The sequence below is a fragment of the Rhea pennata genome, chromosome 13 (genome assembly GCF_028389875.1).
Source record: "Rhea pennata isolate bPtePen1 chromosome 13, bPtePen1.pri, whole genome shotgun sequence".
Lineage (NCBI taxonomy): Eukaryota > Metazoa > Chordata > Aves > Rheiformes > Rheidae > Rhea > Rhea pennata.
In genome coordinates, this window is record NC_084675.1 from 5,341,043 (window position 1) to 5,354,225 (window position 13,183).

The 13,183-nt window shown below is 41.3% G+C and overlaps 1 protein-coding gene across 1 annotated transcript in view; it reads right to left on the bottom strand.

Moving 5' to 3' along the window:
* MMP2 (matrix metallopeptidase 2) overlaps positions 1-13,183 on the bottom strand; it is a 35,835-nt gene that overhangs the window by 2,650 nt on the left and 20,002 nt on the right. Inside the window, exons 8-11 of the mRNA XM_062586387.1 lie at positions 12,227-12,382; positions 10,309-10,462; positions 5,298-5,434; positions 3,220-3,379 (exon numbers count right to left, since the gene is read on the bottom strand). Coding sequence (XP_062442371.1) covers positions 3,220-3,379; positions 5,298-5,434; positions 10,309-10,462; positions 12,227-12,382 — 607 coding nt within the window. The remainder of the gene's footprint in view (positions 1-3,219; positions 3,380-5,297; positions 5,435-10,308; positions 10,463-12,226; positions 12,383-13,183) is intronic.

Consider the following 13,183-nt stretch of genomic DNA (forward strand, 5'->3'; position numbering starts at 1 on the left):
AACCCTGTTGTCTTTCCACAGTCCTGCCTCCCTCTCAGGGATGATTGAAAGATAAATGCATGTTAAAAATACGTGAATCTCTTTGAAGTGCACACAATGGCTTTCACCCTCCGTGCTTTGCAGAGAAAAGCTCAGCTGATGTAAATCCATGTAACCCCAGGGAAGTCGGATCTTTGTCGTCGTGTCCTTCGGGCGCAGGAGGAGCGGTGTGTGTCTGTATCGCCTCGTTACTCTGGGCACTTTCCACTGCTGGGTGAGAGGACTGCTCTCCCCAAAGCCGGTTTTACACTCTTGCCAACAAGCAATCCACGTGCTCACTCCTCGCCGGTAGGGAATTGGCATCTGGGGAGGCAGATTTCTCGGAGGTGGCAGGGAAGGGGCAAGGCTCTGGCTTGCCTTCCCCGCTTTGCAGAGGCGCCGGCCGGAGCACCTGCTCCAGAGGAGGCTGTTTAGGTGACCCCAAACAGTATTACTGGGTATAGCGCGCAGCAGGCTTCATCCCTGTGCCTGCGAGGGAGCAGCGACCGCGAGCATCACCTCTTCAGCTCACCTTGGTTTGCGGAGATCTCTGGGAATAATCCCGGAGGGAAGCACTCGTGCTCTCACTTTCTGCTTATCCGTACCTGTGTGTAGCTGCATTGCCTTTGCCTCATTGCTGTATGAAACTGCTTGGATTGTGTCCAGAGTTACACCAGTGCAAATGGGCAGTAAGTTGGTCAAAATCAAGTTAGAGAATTATTTTTTTTCTATAGATATTTAAAGAAAATCTAGTGCCTTGTAGTGTATGTTTAAAACTTCAGCTGTGGAATTTGAGCTAGCTCCTCTTCCTCTCCCTCTCATGCCTTCGCTTTGCTTAGCAGTCCTGCTAGGATGACTCTAAGATAGCTTGGGGCTGCAACAAGGGACAAGAGAAGGCTTCCAAAATATCCGTTGAAATAAAATGTGTGTGATAATGACATGGGAAGGGCCAAAGCATGTAACTATTTTGATTACAAGTGGCAGAGGCCTTGTGTAAAATAAAACAGCTGCATACTTAAGGGTTGTAGTGTCTGCATTAAGCACACATGCTTCCTTTTCCCTCTGATATTTGTTAACTGCTTTCTTGCTTCTCTAAACAGATAGAAATCACGTAAAGTTGCTTTGGTTTCTTAACAATAAACTGTGCAATCTGCAGTGACCGCAATTGATAAAGCATTTTGATAAAAATACTCTCTGTGATTAGAGAGATAAATTGGAGGCCTCAGAGTACAGTTAATCCAAACAGCGGCTGGAACGAAGGAGGCCAGCAGCTTGCTAACTCAGGGTCTGTAGGTTTTGGTAGGAATCTGAAGTATTGCAAACGACCATTAAAACTACTTGAAAACATTCAGTTAGATCAGCTGTACAATATGACATTAAAAAAAAAAATGAGTATCAGTCTTTAGGTTTTAAGTTCTTTTATATATATATATATATATATATATATATATATTTAAATAATGGAAAAGAGTGCTGTGCTTAAAGTATCTGGAAGAAAATTATGATCTATTTGTAATTTGAGAAAGGATATTTTATTTACTTACAGGAAAGTGCTGCCATTAGGTTATAAAATAGATACTCATCCAGTTTGATCATAACAGGCAACGACTGCTGATAAAAACTGGACTTAATTATACTGACACCTCTTTGATATGGTGTATCTCTGAAAAGCAGCTCTAAAAGCTTGGATAATTTTTTAAATTTCTGGTTGGTGATTCTGATTTTTTTTTAATTCCTTTCCAAATTGTTAGTTAATGAATGGTTTTATTTTCAGCCTGTCATTTAACATCTGCCTTCCTGGCCTGAAGTCCTGCTCCTGACAGGGGCTTCTGGAGGCCAGCCGAGGCCTGCTGCCTCGATTCTGGGCTAGTTCACCCCGCTTCATTGGAGCACTTGAGTGCAGGTCTGCTTTTTAAGAAGATCTTTTGTGCCAGATCTTCCAGCCAGTTATAATCGTGCAATTCTGTTGTATATGTGTTTTACACTTTTGCTTAGCTGCAGTGTAAGATATTTAATTCTACCACGCTAATAGACTTGAGGCATTTTAAAGACCTTTCTTCCTCATCTTTGAGTCAAATATCCTTCCTGTATCTGCCAGCCTAATTGCAGCACAGTTGTCTTGAAAATTACTTTGAATGTGCAGAATACAAAAGAGAAATGCAGTTCAGTACCCAGCGCTGCCATAGATTCGTATATAGCAGTAGCTAAGTCACTGAACTCCTATGGGCCTTTTTGTGTGTCTGTGTGTGTACATACATATATATGTACATATGTGCACAGCATAAAGCTTTTGGTGGAAGTGCTGACTGTTATTCCAACACAGGTAGATCTCACATTGATTAGGGCTTCTAGGCTCCATTGCAATGCAAGAGTTGTTTTAATGACGTGTGTTTGGTTTCTTGTGTTGCATTGTATTTTGATTCTCATACAGTTTTTCGAACAGCAGCTTTGGTGCAGATACATGTTTATGTGTATCTGTGGACTTTTTTGCAACAAAACTGGCTTGAGTATGTACTAGAAACTTGAAAAGGATGTAGAGACTGTGGAAATGAATGCAATCCAAGATTTCCTAAAGTACTGACAGACACACTTCTTGGAATTTGTTGGGATCTCCTCAGTGCCAGCTGCATTAGTAAAGCAGGTGTATGGGTGACCGTTGTATCGGCTGCAGGAGTCCCGGCACTGCCAGCGTGTGTTGATGGGCACGGTGGCATTTGCTTTTGTGTGCAGCACTTCAAGTGAAAGGATTTCAAAGGCAGGCTGCTTGGGTTTTGGTTTCCGGTGTTCAGTGATGAGCCTTCTGCTTAAATGCCCCACCAGCGACAGCGAGCTGCCTGCAGGGACATGCGCCTCTAGAGAGCCCGGGGCTGACGGGGAGCAGTAGCTGGGACACGGGGGTTGAGAGAGCAGTTGTTATGGTGAGCAGCTTCGCAGAGAGGAGCACGTGTTTCTTCCTCCCTGGCAAGCTGTTTTCTCAAGTGCATGCTGTTGTCTGAAGAGCTTTCCCAGCCATGCTGCTGGGCTCAGCAGTCTCGCTCACCGCCTCCGTCAGTGCTGTGCTGGCAGCCTTCGTTTTGGGCTGCCAAAGGATGCTGCCGCCCCGGGTTGCCTCCCCCCACCGCGCCGCACCTGCACGTGCATGCCGCGCCAGAGAGACGAGCTCGGCCAACAGCAAACCACCACCGCTGCAACGTAGCTTACTTCCAGTATCTGTCTCCAGCAAAAATATATGTCCTCTTGTTCCTGCCCCAGTTAAAGGCCGCATCGATGCGTTGCACGTCGGGAGGGAGGCCCAGGCTGCTGAGTTTCTTAGGATAGCCCCGGTCCAGGTTACTCGCTGAATAGACCCAGTACTCATTTCCTAGGTGGGGGAGAACACAGCAAACACACACTGCTTACTGATGGGATACAGAAGAATAGCTCTTCTTTTATGCTTGTTGTGGGACTTTTTATCAGACTAATGGTGTAAATGTAAAATGCTTTCTAGCGTTTTACAATTGGTGAAGGCCAGGGCTACAGTGCACATATACTATAATTACAGTTACTGGCTTTATTTTCCAGTTGCTGCTTGCCTCTTAGCAAATGGCTTCACCCCTGTGTGCTTTTGCTTCCTCTCCTGCTTCTTGTCCATCTCATTTATTTTTGTGAACATTTTGAGGCAGAAACTGTCTTCATCTAATGTACAGCTCCTTGCAAGAAATGTACAGTTGCAATTATTTTAAAACAAATAGTATTGGTAATTTTCTGTATAATGGAGATAGTCATAAACTATGCATGGGTGCCTGAAGGTCAAGTGTAGAAACTCATGCTCAACCTCTGTACATAGCCATAGTTTGTTTTATTTGGGAATATTCTTGACCAATTAATAGGAAGCTGTTGCTCAAAGTCCCTGCTTCTGTTGGCCTTTGCTGTACAACATTTTCTAATGTGCTTCCAAATATGTACTAGTGGGAGAGGTCTGGTTGTGCACCCTTTACATGGAGTTGCAATTTGGTAGTAAATAGCACCCCCATGCTCACTGAAAGACATGGGGAGATTCATTCATGACGGGACATTTCTTTGCAGGTTCCATATCACAGTAACTGTGAATTCCAGGAAAAGCTTCTGTTGATTTCTGTGGCAGTTCGATCCGACTGTGCAAAATATTTAATATGAGACAGGTGTAAAGTGCAGCATTTGAGTTCTGCAGAGTTACTAGTATGATCATTCAAGAGCAAAAAGTAGGTCTCAGTAGTAAGTGTTTTTGGATAGTTGGGTTGCAGGTTACTTTTAACTAATCTGATTGATTGATAATTCTCATTTTAATATTTTTTTTTAAAGCACATTAGTTATATTTTCCTGGAAAATAAAAAGGAGGAGGGAGGGAGAAGAGAAGCAGAAAGGGAGAGAGAGATGGAGATGTATTGGCATTATATATATAATAAATGAAATGTTTAATGTTTTCACTTGGCTGAAATAAAGAGTTTTTAAAGTTTTTTTGTTTTGTTTCACCATGTGAAGTTAGGAAAACAGCCTTTCAGACATGTGGGATAGATTATTACTACTATTTTTCCCCTCTTGTACAGAAAGTGTACAGCAGCTTCAGCCATATGGCATTTACATAGTTGGAGATGTTTAGTCATGTTTTTAGTGGATACTGAAGCCCAGTTTCTGCTGGCTCAGTTTCTGAGCTGTTGCAAACAGCCTCCCAGCTCCACTACTTTGGCCATTAGAGCTGAACCATATGTGCGAGTCTGGGCAAACAGAGAGGTGCCTCCTGGTAGCCACGGCCTGGTGCCGAGCGAGCCAGGGTGCCTGCTGCAGCCTCTCCTGGGAGCTTGCAGTCGGAGCAGGAGTTGGGCTTTCGCAGGAAAGGAGGAGGCATGGAAAGGCATGGGGAAAAAAGATCTTCTCCAGCAACACGTACAGAGACAATAGCTTGGGATGAGAGGAGAGCAAAGCAGGAGTGCTGAGCGAGGAAAAAGAGCTGCGCTTGCTGGTTTGGAGCTGCTTTTTGTTTTAACTAGTGGATCTTTCTTAGTCTTGCTTGTTGCTGAACTTACTTTTCCAAGTGTTTAAGTGCCCTTTGGCATAAGGGAGGCTGAAAGCTGTTCAAAGCCTTTCAGATCCAGCCTTTTTTCTAAGATGCTCCAGGGTGGGATGCCTGGAATCTGCCACTGCTGAGCTGCACCATGCTGGGGCAGGCACTTCCCTGGCCCCGGCACAGCTTCCCACGACGTGAGTTTGAACATAGCGTTTATGCGCGTGACTGTGTATATTTTAAAGCATCAAACCGATACCTGAAAAAAATATAGCCTTCTCGTCCTGAGGGGCCTCGTAGACGGCATCAATTTTCTCGGGTAGGTCGGGCCAGAACGTAGCAACGAGCAGAGGACCTGTGGGTTTGCCTCGGGGGTTCACGGTCCTCCACATGAATCTGAGCCAAACAGAAAGTTGTAAGAGATTTGCAGTGAACTAATTCACCAGCACATCCGTTTCGCATCATTTCTGGCAAAGGCCACATACACATGTACACATGTGCATGCACACACACACCACAGTACACACTTATAAGTGTTTTCCTGTGGTGGCTGAAAAGGCAAATCACTCACTAGAAGCATGCTACTAAAACAGCTGCACAACGCGCTCCATGCTGGACCACCGGTGAAACTGCTGATGCTGATTGCTTTAGCATCCATGTTGCTTCTTGCATCAGAGCAAAATGCATCCTGTGTTTTGATTATACAAATAAACTTATTTGCAAGGCATTTAAACTATTAGAGGCTTCTTGCCTTTAGAGCAGATGGATGGGTGTCTGACAAAAGCAGAGATTTGTATTCTGTGAATTGCACTTGCAATTACTATTGTAGTGACTAAGTTCAGATCTAATAACAGTACATCAAACAGCTTGGAAGTGAGCTTGGCTGTAAAAGGAACTGCTAGTACTAAAAATGTTCATTAGAGAAATGCAAAGGGTAATTTATTGGCTATTTTATGTATAGGCAGGATCATCATTTGAGGTAGGCTTTAAAAGATGTAATTAGCTTTAAATGGCAGAGCTTTGTGCTGAGGGCTTTTAGTATTAAAAATGGCACTGGTATTTCCTCCAAAGAACAACCAACGTTTTTCCTCAACAGAATAAAAGTTTTGCCAATTTCATAAAATGAAAAACCAACAAGGTAGCTGGAATCTGTCTCTCACTGAGCTGCAGCTATTAAATAAGCCTCGGATCAAAGAGCTTTCACAAATATTATTCAATCAAGTCCTGCAAGTTGCTGAAGCTCAAGATACTACTAGTGTCCTGTATTTTAAGAAGTACAAACAGTTGTTACCCATTCCTACCTGGAATCATCATTCTCTTGTGAAACCCAGGAGCTGAAAGTGGATTTGGGTTTTGCCTAAAACTTGGAAGATCAGTCCTAAATTAATTTAATAAATGGCTGCGTTATCATCTACAGAAATTTAACTATGAACAAATAAAGTTAACTGGGACATATAAAACATTCTGAAATATATTTGCAAGTATAATTATTTGCAAGATATTCAATTATTATAGTTTGTAGAGCCAGTGCAACTGGCAAAATGCATTATTTTTTCTTTTTTTCAATTAAAAATGAGTATTTATTTAAACTGACATATGGTACTCATAACTAAGCTAGTAATAACTAATTTTGCATTCATATATGTATTTTTATCATATACAAAAATATCTCTGAGAATATCTCATTAGAGTTTTCATATTAAAAAGAGGCAAAGAATAATGCATTTAGCTAATTACTGTTATTCATCTCAATGTTTAAACATATAAAAAAAGGCTGTAAAAGGTAATGATAGAATGTAGGTCATACATGTCTTTTTAGACAGAAAAATGGATCCAATATAGTATGAAATGGAATCCATAAAACAAATCTTTCTAACGCTGCATTAATAAAAGTAGCTCTTGATCAAATTTGGATCTGACTTACAGATGAATCAACTCTAATAATTACTATCTCTATGGACTCCGAATTTTCCAGAGCCAACAGAGAGCTGAAGGCAAGTTTTGTATTAAATAACACATTTCATAAGACTTACTAAAATAGTGAAGTCTTCTTTTGAAATGGGAAGTTTTGTCAAAACTGAATTTTCTTTCCTTTTAAAATGGTAGGAGATGTTTTTATTTCTGTTCATCATGTTGAAGAAATGTTGAAATTAGATATTTTGGCTTTCTTTTTCACTCTGACAAATTTAAAATGCTTTAGGTCAAGTTACATTTTAGTATTATATGTCTAGACAGATTTCATTCTTCATTTCAGTCGGGATTTTCAAGTTATCTTTTGATATAATCAAGATTTTCCAACATTAACAAATGCAGTTATTTAAACGGAACAACTCAGTGTTGTTGGTTTTACTTATTTATTTTAATTTCCTAGGAAACTTCAGAAATTTAGATTTTTATTCCCTTTAGGGACAAAATAAGCTTTTAGCCTTGACTGTTCCCTATGGTTAATAACACCTACAGGATTTCTCTTTTTATTTCCATGGCTTGAGATGTGATTTGAGGGGAAAGAGGAAAATGCTTTTTGGATGGAATTCCTCTGATCTGACCTTCTTTTTGCTATTTGGTCCTCATGCCTGTGCAACACAACACATGATAGACATTTAATTTTTTTTAGTTTCAGTAGTGAGTCATAGTGTGGCTTCCCTAATATTTGGAAGGCTGAGAGACTCCTAGGCAAATTAATTCAAAAGCAAAACAATTAAATAACTGTTGTCTGCTTTTGCTAAATGATAGCCTAAAGCATGAGTCAGTTTGAACAGACTGTTCTAGTGTTTACATTGTTCTTTGACCAACTGTATCTGAATGTGAACTGCTTTAAATTGATTTGGATTACAGAAAATACTGAAGTGCTTTCCTGATTTAGGAATAGATTTAAAATTGTGCCTTCTTGAATCAGGCTGTAGGTGCTTGCCAGCTTTGGAAAGTGGAAGCAGGGTGGCAATCTGGCTGAAGAGCAAAGCCCACAGCTGAGCAGAAGGCAGTCAGGATACTGTGAATACTGTGAAACTGGCAGGGTTTTTTACTGCTGTGCGAATATTTCGAGGCACTGAGGCAAAGTGAAGACTTCGGCTCTCTGATGACTCTGTTAGCAGCAGTGGTGACCCTGCTTCGGCAATCCTCTTAGGCTGGTGCATATGGCCAGCTCTGGAGCAATCCCTGGTGGCACCGTCCAGTGTTGGCTTTCTGTGATGCCAAGTTGCAGGTACAGTGGGGCCATTTCTCGCCCCAAAAAGGGCTCTTTTTTTTGCCATTGTGGATCACTGGATTATAGGGAATCATGCTGCTGATGGGCATGAGAATAGTACAAGAGATATCATAGGTGTCCCCATACAGATGTGTCTAATGCCTCCTTTTTGCCCTTAGCAGCTGTAATAGAAATGGGGAACATTATATTCCTGTAACTAGGACTTTTTAATCACAGTTTCTCCATTGCTAGAACACAATGTCTGCAATAAAGATTAAGTCAAATTGCAAACCCAAAGCACATTGTCAGGGTGTCACATAGATGGGAACCAGAAGTAATTGTATCCAAAGAACTGCTGTATACCAGAGACTGTAAAATTATCCGTACTTGCCCCTGACTTTTCGCTGTGAAAAGCCAGTGTGTGGAATTAAACAATGCAGCATAGTAATAAATCCTTCACATCTTCCAGATGAAAACTTAAAACCTGGAGGACATTGCTGGACATTACACGACCTGCAGATACCAATAACTCTTAAACTGCTGGTTTCAGAAAGGGTGTTTTGTGAGAGGGCACATTTGTCAGTTCCTGCTCCCTTTAAGTTTCAGCTAGACACGTGGTGAGGAGCAGTGAACAGGTGAGTTTTGGTATTTTCTCAGCCTCAGTTGCTTTTAGATGTTGCTGCATGTTAGGAGACAGTGTTTGATGTGGACACATCCTGATCTTCATCCACATTGGGAATGTTCAGGGTAATGGAGGATAAAAGATATAAAAAGTCAGGCATTGATTTATGGCAAGGGGGGAAAGGAGCTGTAGTGTGTATGGTGCTACCAAGTGCGTCAGGAGATGCTCTTCATTACAGCAACTGCTGGGTCATAGAGGTTCTGGCAGCAGCAACAGGAGCCACAGGTCTGCAGCCTCTTCGTTTTGTCGGGGCTTGCACATTTGTCACCCTTGCACATTTGCAAAGCTTTTTGGACTGGCTGCCTTGAAGCCCTCGCACACGTGGGGCCCATCCTAACCACCAGTGTCCTTGAGGTGTCGTTACAACAGCCTTGTGCCACCTGATATTATTATTGGGTGATTTTAAACTGACCCTGGACTAAGCCAGTCAGGAACGAGATGGCATTCGGAAATGTCCATAACTGTGTCTTTATGAGCGTGGGGAAAAGAACAGACCCTCTTCAGACCAGAAAAGCCGTTGTAATGCCTGCACTACAGGTTTGTTAAGGAGTGTCTCCATGGTGGAACAGACATTTGGGGTTCTTACCACTAGCTTTGAATGTATTACTTTTGGGGGGAGTCTTTTAGAAATCGCTACTAGAATTTTTGTCCAATTTTCCTGCAATTGGCCTTGAAGCTTGCACTAGCATGTAGAATAAGTGCAGACTATAGAGAATAAAATCCAGAAGGGCAGTGCCTCCAGAACTCTACTCCACTGGAATTTCCATTGCTGAATTACAGTCCGTATTGTATATGCTGTAAAAGGCATCCGGAAGTATTTTGTAGGGAATGAATCCTTTGTTGGCAGAGAATAGACTAACTAATGCATCTCCTGCATTATTAATTTTGTGATTAATGTTACAGATGGGTAAACTGCTAAAGATTCCGGGGTTAGATCTGTTTTGAATAGACATTTAGAAGTTTGGACACTTCTCCCATCTACTTGACCCTCTTGAGCTGGTTGCAGCCCTTGTGTGACTCCTCAGAAGACAGCACAGTGACATCAAGGGTAACTTTGGCTCTTAGTGTGTAAAATTGGACTGAAAATATCATAAGAGCAGGCTTTTTTGTAAAGTTTCTGGTATTTCCTTGTTCTGATTTTTGGCCAGAATCATCACCAGCCCAGTCGTTGTCATAACATCTCGGCATGAGCAATCCCAGGGTAGGCCAGAAACTAGAAGTAAAAAACCAGCATGGAACTTCCTAAAACCACGAGAGAAGTTAAACGCTCCAGAATCTCAAAAAAAGTTTGTGTGTAGTTGTAAGAAAAGGTGAATTTGGGTTGTAATCATTATTTATGTCAACTGTCTCACCCCTCCCTAACGAGAGACAGTCTCTTCCATATTATTTAACCATCTCACTTACCTATCTTTGAAGAAAAAGATTTCTCCTCTAATCTGTGCGACTCCATCAAAAACAATGTCATGCTTGCAGAGCTCTGGAGTGACAGGTCCAAGGGTTGGACGAGGGCCTGGCCCTGGCCCTGGCCCTGGCCCTGGTTCAACGTCCGTCGATACTTCTGCAGTGGTGAACAGAAATATTCTGTAAGTCTGAAAGACAGTGCCACCTTGCTAACATGAGTTTACATCAGAATTTATAGAAGGGCAATATTTTGGAGATAACACCTGAAGGGACAAAAAAATTACAATATAATCTTTTCCAGAGCAGGGTCTCAGAGTATAGCTCAGACGGCCTTAACTCAAGTCGTGGCCCTGTGTGGCTGAGTGGCCTCGTTCAAGACGCTGTGTCTGTGTGTCTGTGTTTTTTCTCCTATCAATGTGGAGCCGCCTGTTTAACTTCAAAGACATTCAGAAGTGGCTATGTTTGGTTGAAATGTTAACCCTGAGGTTTTTATTTTACTGACTTGGGGAAAGAATAGAAATCCACTTTGATGCATCTCTATTCAGAATTACCTGCACCTCAGCTGAGACATCAAAGTGGATTTCTCTTCTTTCTAGAAGTGCTAACTGTTTACAAGTTTTCAAGGTACATGTTGAGGCAATTGTATGTTTTTTCTGCCTTCATCAGTAATCAAATGTGCATGCACTTTGCCATCTGGTTTATTTTATTTTGGTTTATTACTTGACTGCTCCTGTGTTACCGTATGAGGCATTTGGCTTTTTCTTAGATGCCAGGTTGATGTACTTAATTGAACAAAATGTGAGTATAGCTGGTATGAGAGCATCTTGAATAGTGAACGAAATCAAAGTTTTCCAAACATTTGGTTCCTATAGAGAGCCATTTCTAAAGGGTGATCTCAGTTGTAAAGCAGCAAGAAAGATGGTTTTGCCTCAGGTTCTGAACTATAACATGAGAGACCTGAGTTAAAGTTTGAGCTCTAAGAGGTATGCTGTGTGAGCTTAGAAAATGCACTTAACTGCCCACATCTCAGTTCCCAGTCTTAATTATACCCAAGAGCAAAGAGAAAGGGAAGATTCCATCAGATTTTTGAAAAACGTTTTTTTATCTGGTAATGATTTTGAGTTATTATCAGTTTTAAGGTGTTGAATACAGTAGAATGTTGTCACGTATAATTAGGAAGATATCTCAGTGTAAAAGTGAAAAGCATAGGAAAAGAAATGATATAGATTTTCCTGAACTGCTCAATAGACTGTAGTATATTTATGCTCTGCAAGGTGGGAAATATAGAAAGGGAGTGGACTTCATCATAGTAATTCCCATTCATTTCAGTAAGAGTGTCTGCAGAGAAAACACTAAATTTTAAAGATGTACTGACATAAAAATTCTTAAACCCCACTTCCTCCCTTTGAGCTTGCCAAACACATTTATGCACACGTATCAGCTCCCACGCGTTGTTTGCAAATGTAATTGAGACTGTACAGCTTGAACTGCTGTGGGAGGGGAATGCGAAGAGGTTTCCAGCTGGAGCAGGAAACGAAGCCCTTTACTTCTTGCCCGGAGATGCAATCTGGGAAGCCCAGGGTGATGTAGACCAAAATGCCCACACCAGGTATTTCAAGCTAGGGAAGAGCACGTTTCATTGGCCCAATAAAAGCACTAAAAATTTTCACCTATGGGTTTGCCATTTATCAAGGGAGTTTGGGGGCTTCCAGTAATTCAGTAGGTTTAGTGACTCCTCATCCTTAAATTGTGTTATTAGTAAGAAATAGGAGCCTTGGTAATAACGTGAAGGAGGCAGGTAAAGGAACAGGAAGTGTTCCTGTCATTTGTGATATTTCAATTACTGCAAGACCTGAATCCCCAAATTCAGCCTGTGCTGCCTGGTTTTCTGATGAATTCAGCTGACAAAGGAAGCCATTACCGTATAGCTCCTGGATCCCTTTAATGTCGTCCTGAGAAAGTCGGAAGTTCTTGGTGTAGGTGTAGATTGGGGCCATGAGAGCTCCTGGGTCCTCAGAGTGCTCCAGCCCCATGGCGTGGCCAAATTCGTGAGCAGCGACCAGGAAGAGGCTGTATCCTGAGTAATACAAGAAGTTAAAAATGTATTGCACAGGCTACTCTCGTTTTATTTTCCTTGCTACCCATCAAAAAGCTTCCCCTAAACATCTTATTGTAATAAATCATAGTTAATATTTACAGCCTCTAGTTTTGTATGGCATATATGTTGCCAGAAATGACATTTCATGAAATAGAGGTATTCCAAAAGCTCTTGTGTAGTGGTATGGGCTCGTTACGGTCTCCCGTGAAAGTGACTTTGCCCATGCCCTTAATCCTTCTGTGAAAAAAGAAGGGTCAAATCATAGACTTTATTTATTTATTTATTTATTTATTTTAACACAGAAGATTTGAATTGTAGTCTAGACCTCAAAACTTGTTTTGCGTTGCAGAATAGCATCCAAGTGTTGAACAGGTCAACATGTGAGTTTGCTGTGAGCAGTGGCTGAATCAGAACTGTCATACCAAATGGCTATGTTCAAAACAATCCACTGCATCGTAAGACAACGTTTTCTCAATTATCCCCAAACAGGCAAGTCTCTGAAATTTGGCATTTTCACTCTTAAAAGATAAAGGGGAAATACTCATATTCAGAAACCTGATTTTAGCGGTTGTTTATATATATGTGAAAAAAGCCTTTTGCTTTATTTAAACTTAGCCACATTACAAATAAAATTTACTGAAATAATTTTAAGTATTCCTTTTCACCATGCAAATTTAACAATTTCTTTTTTTTTTACTTTTGTCTTTGGCAATATCACTTACGAATATTTCCTTATTTATTTGGTTGGGTTTTTTTTTTACATTTAGTACTTGCTTGGCC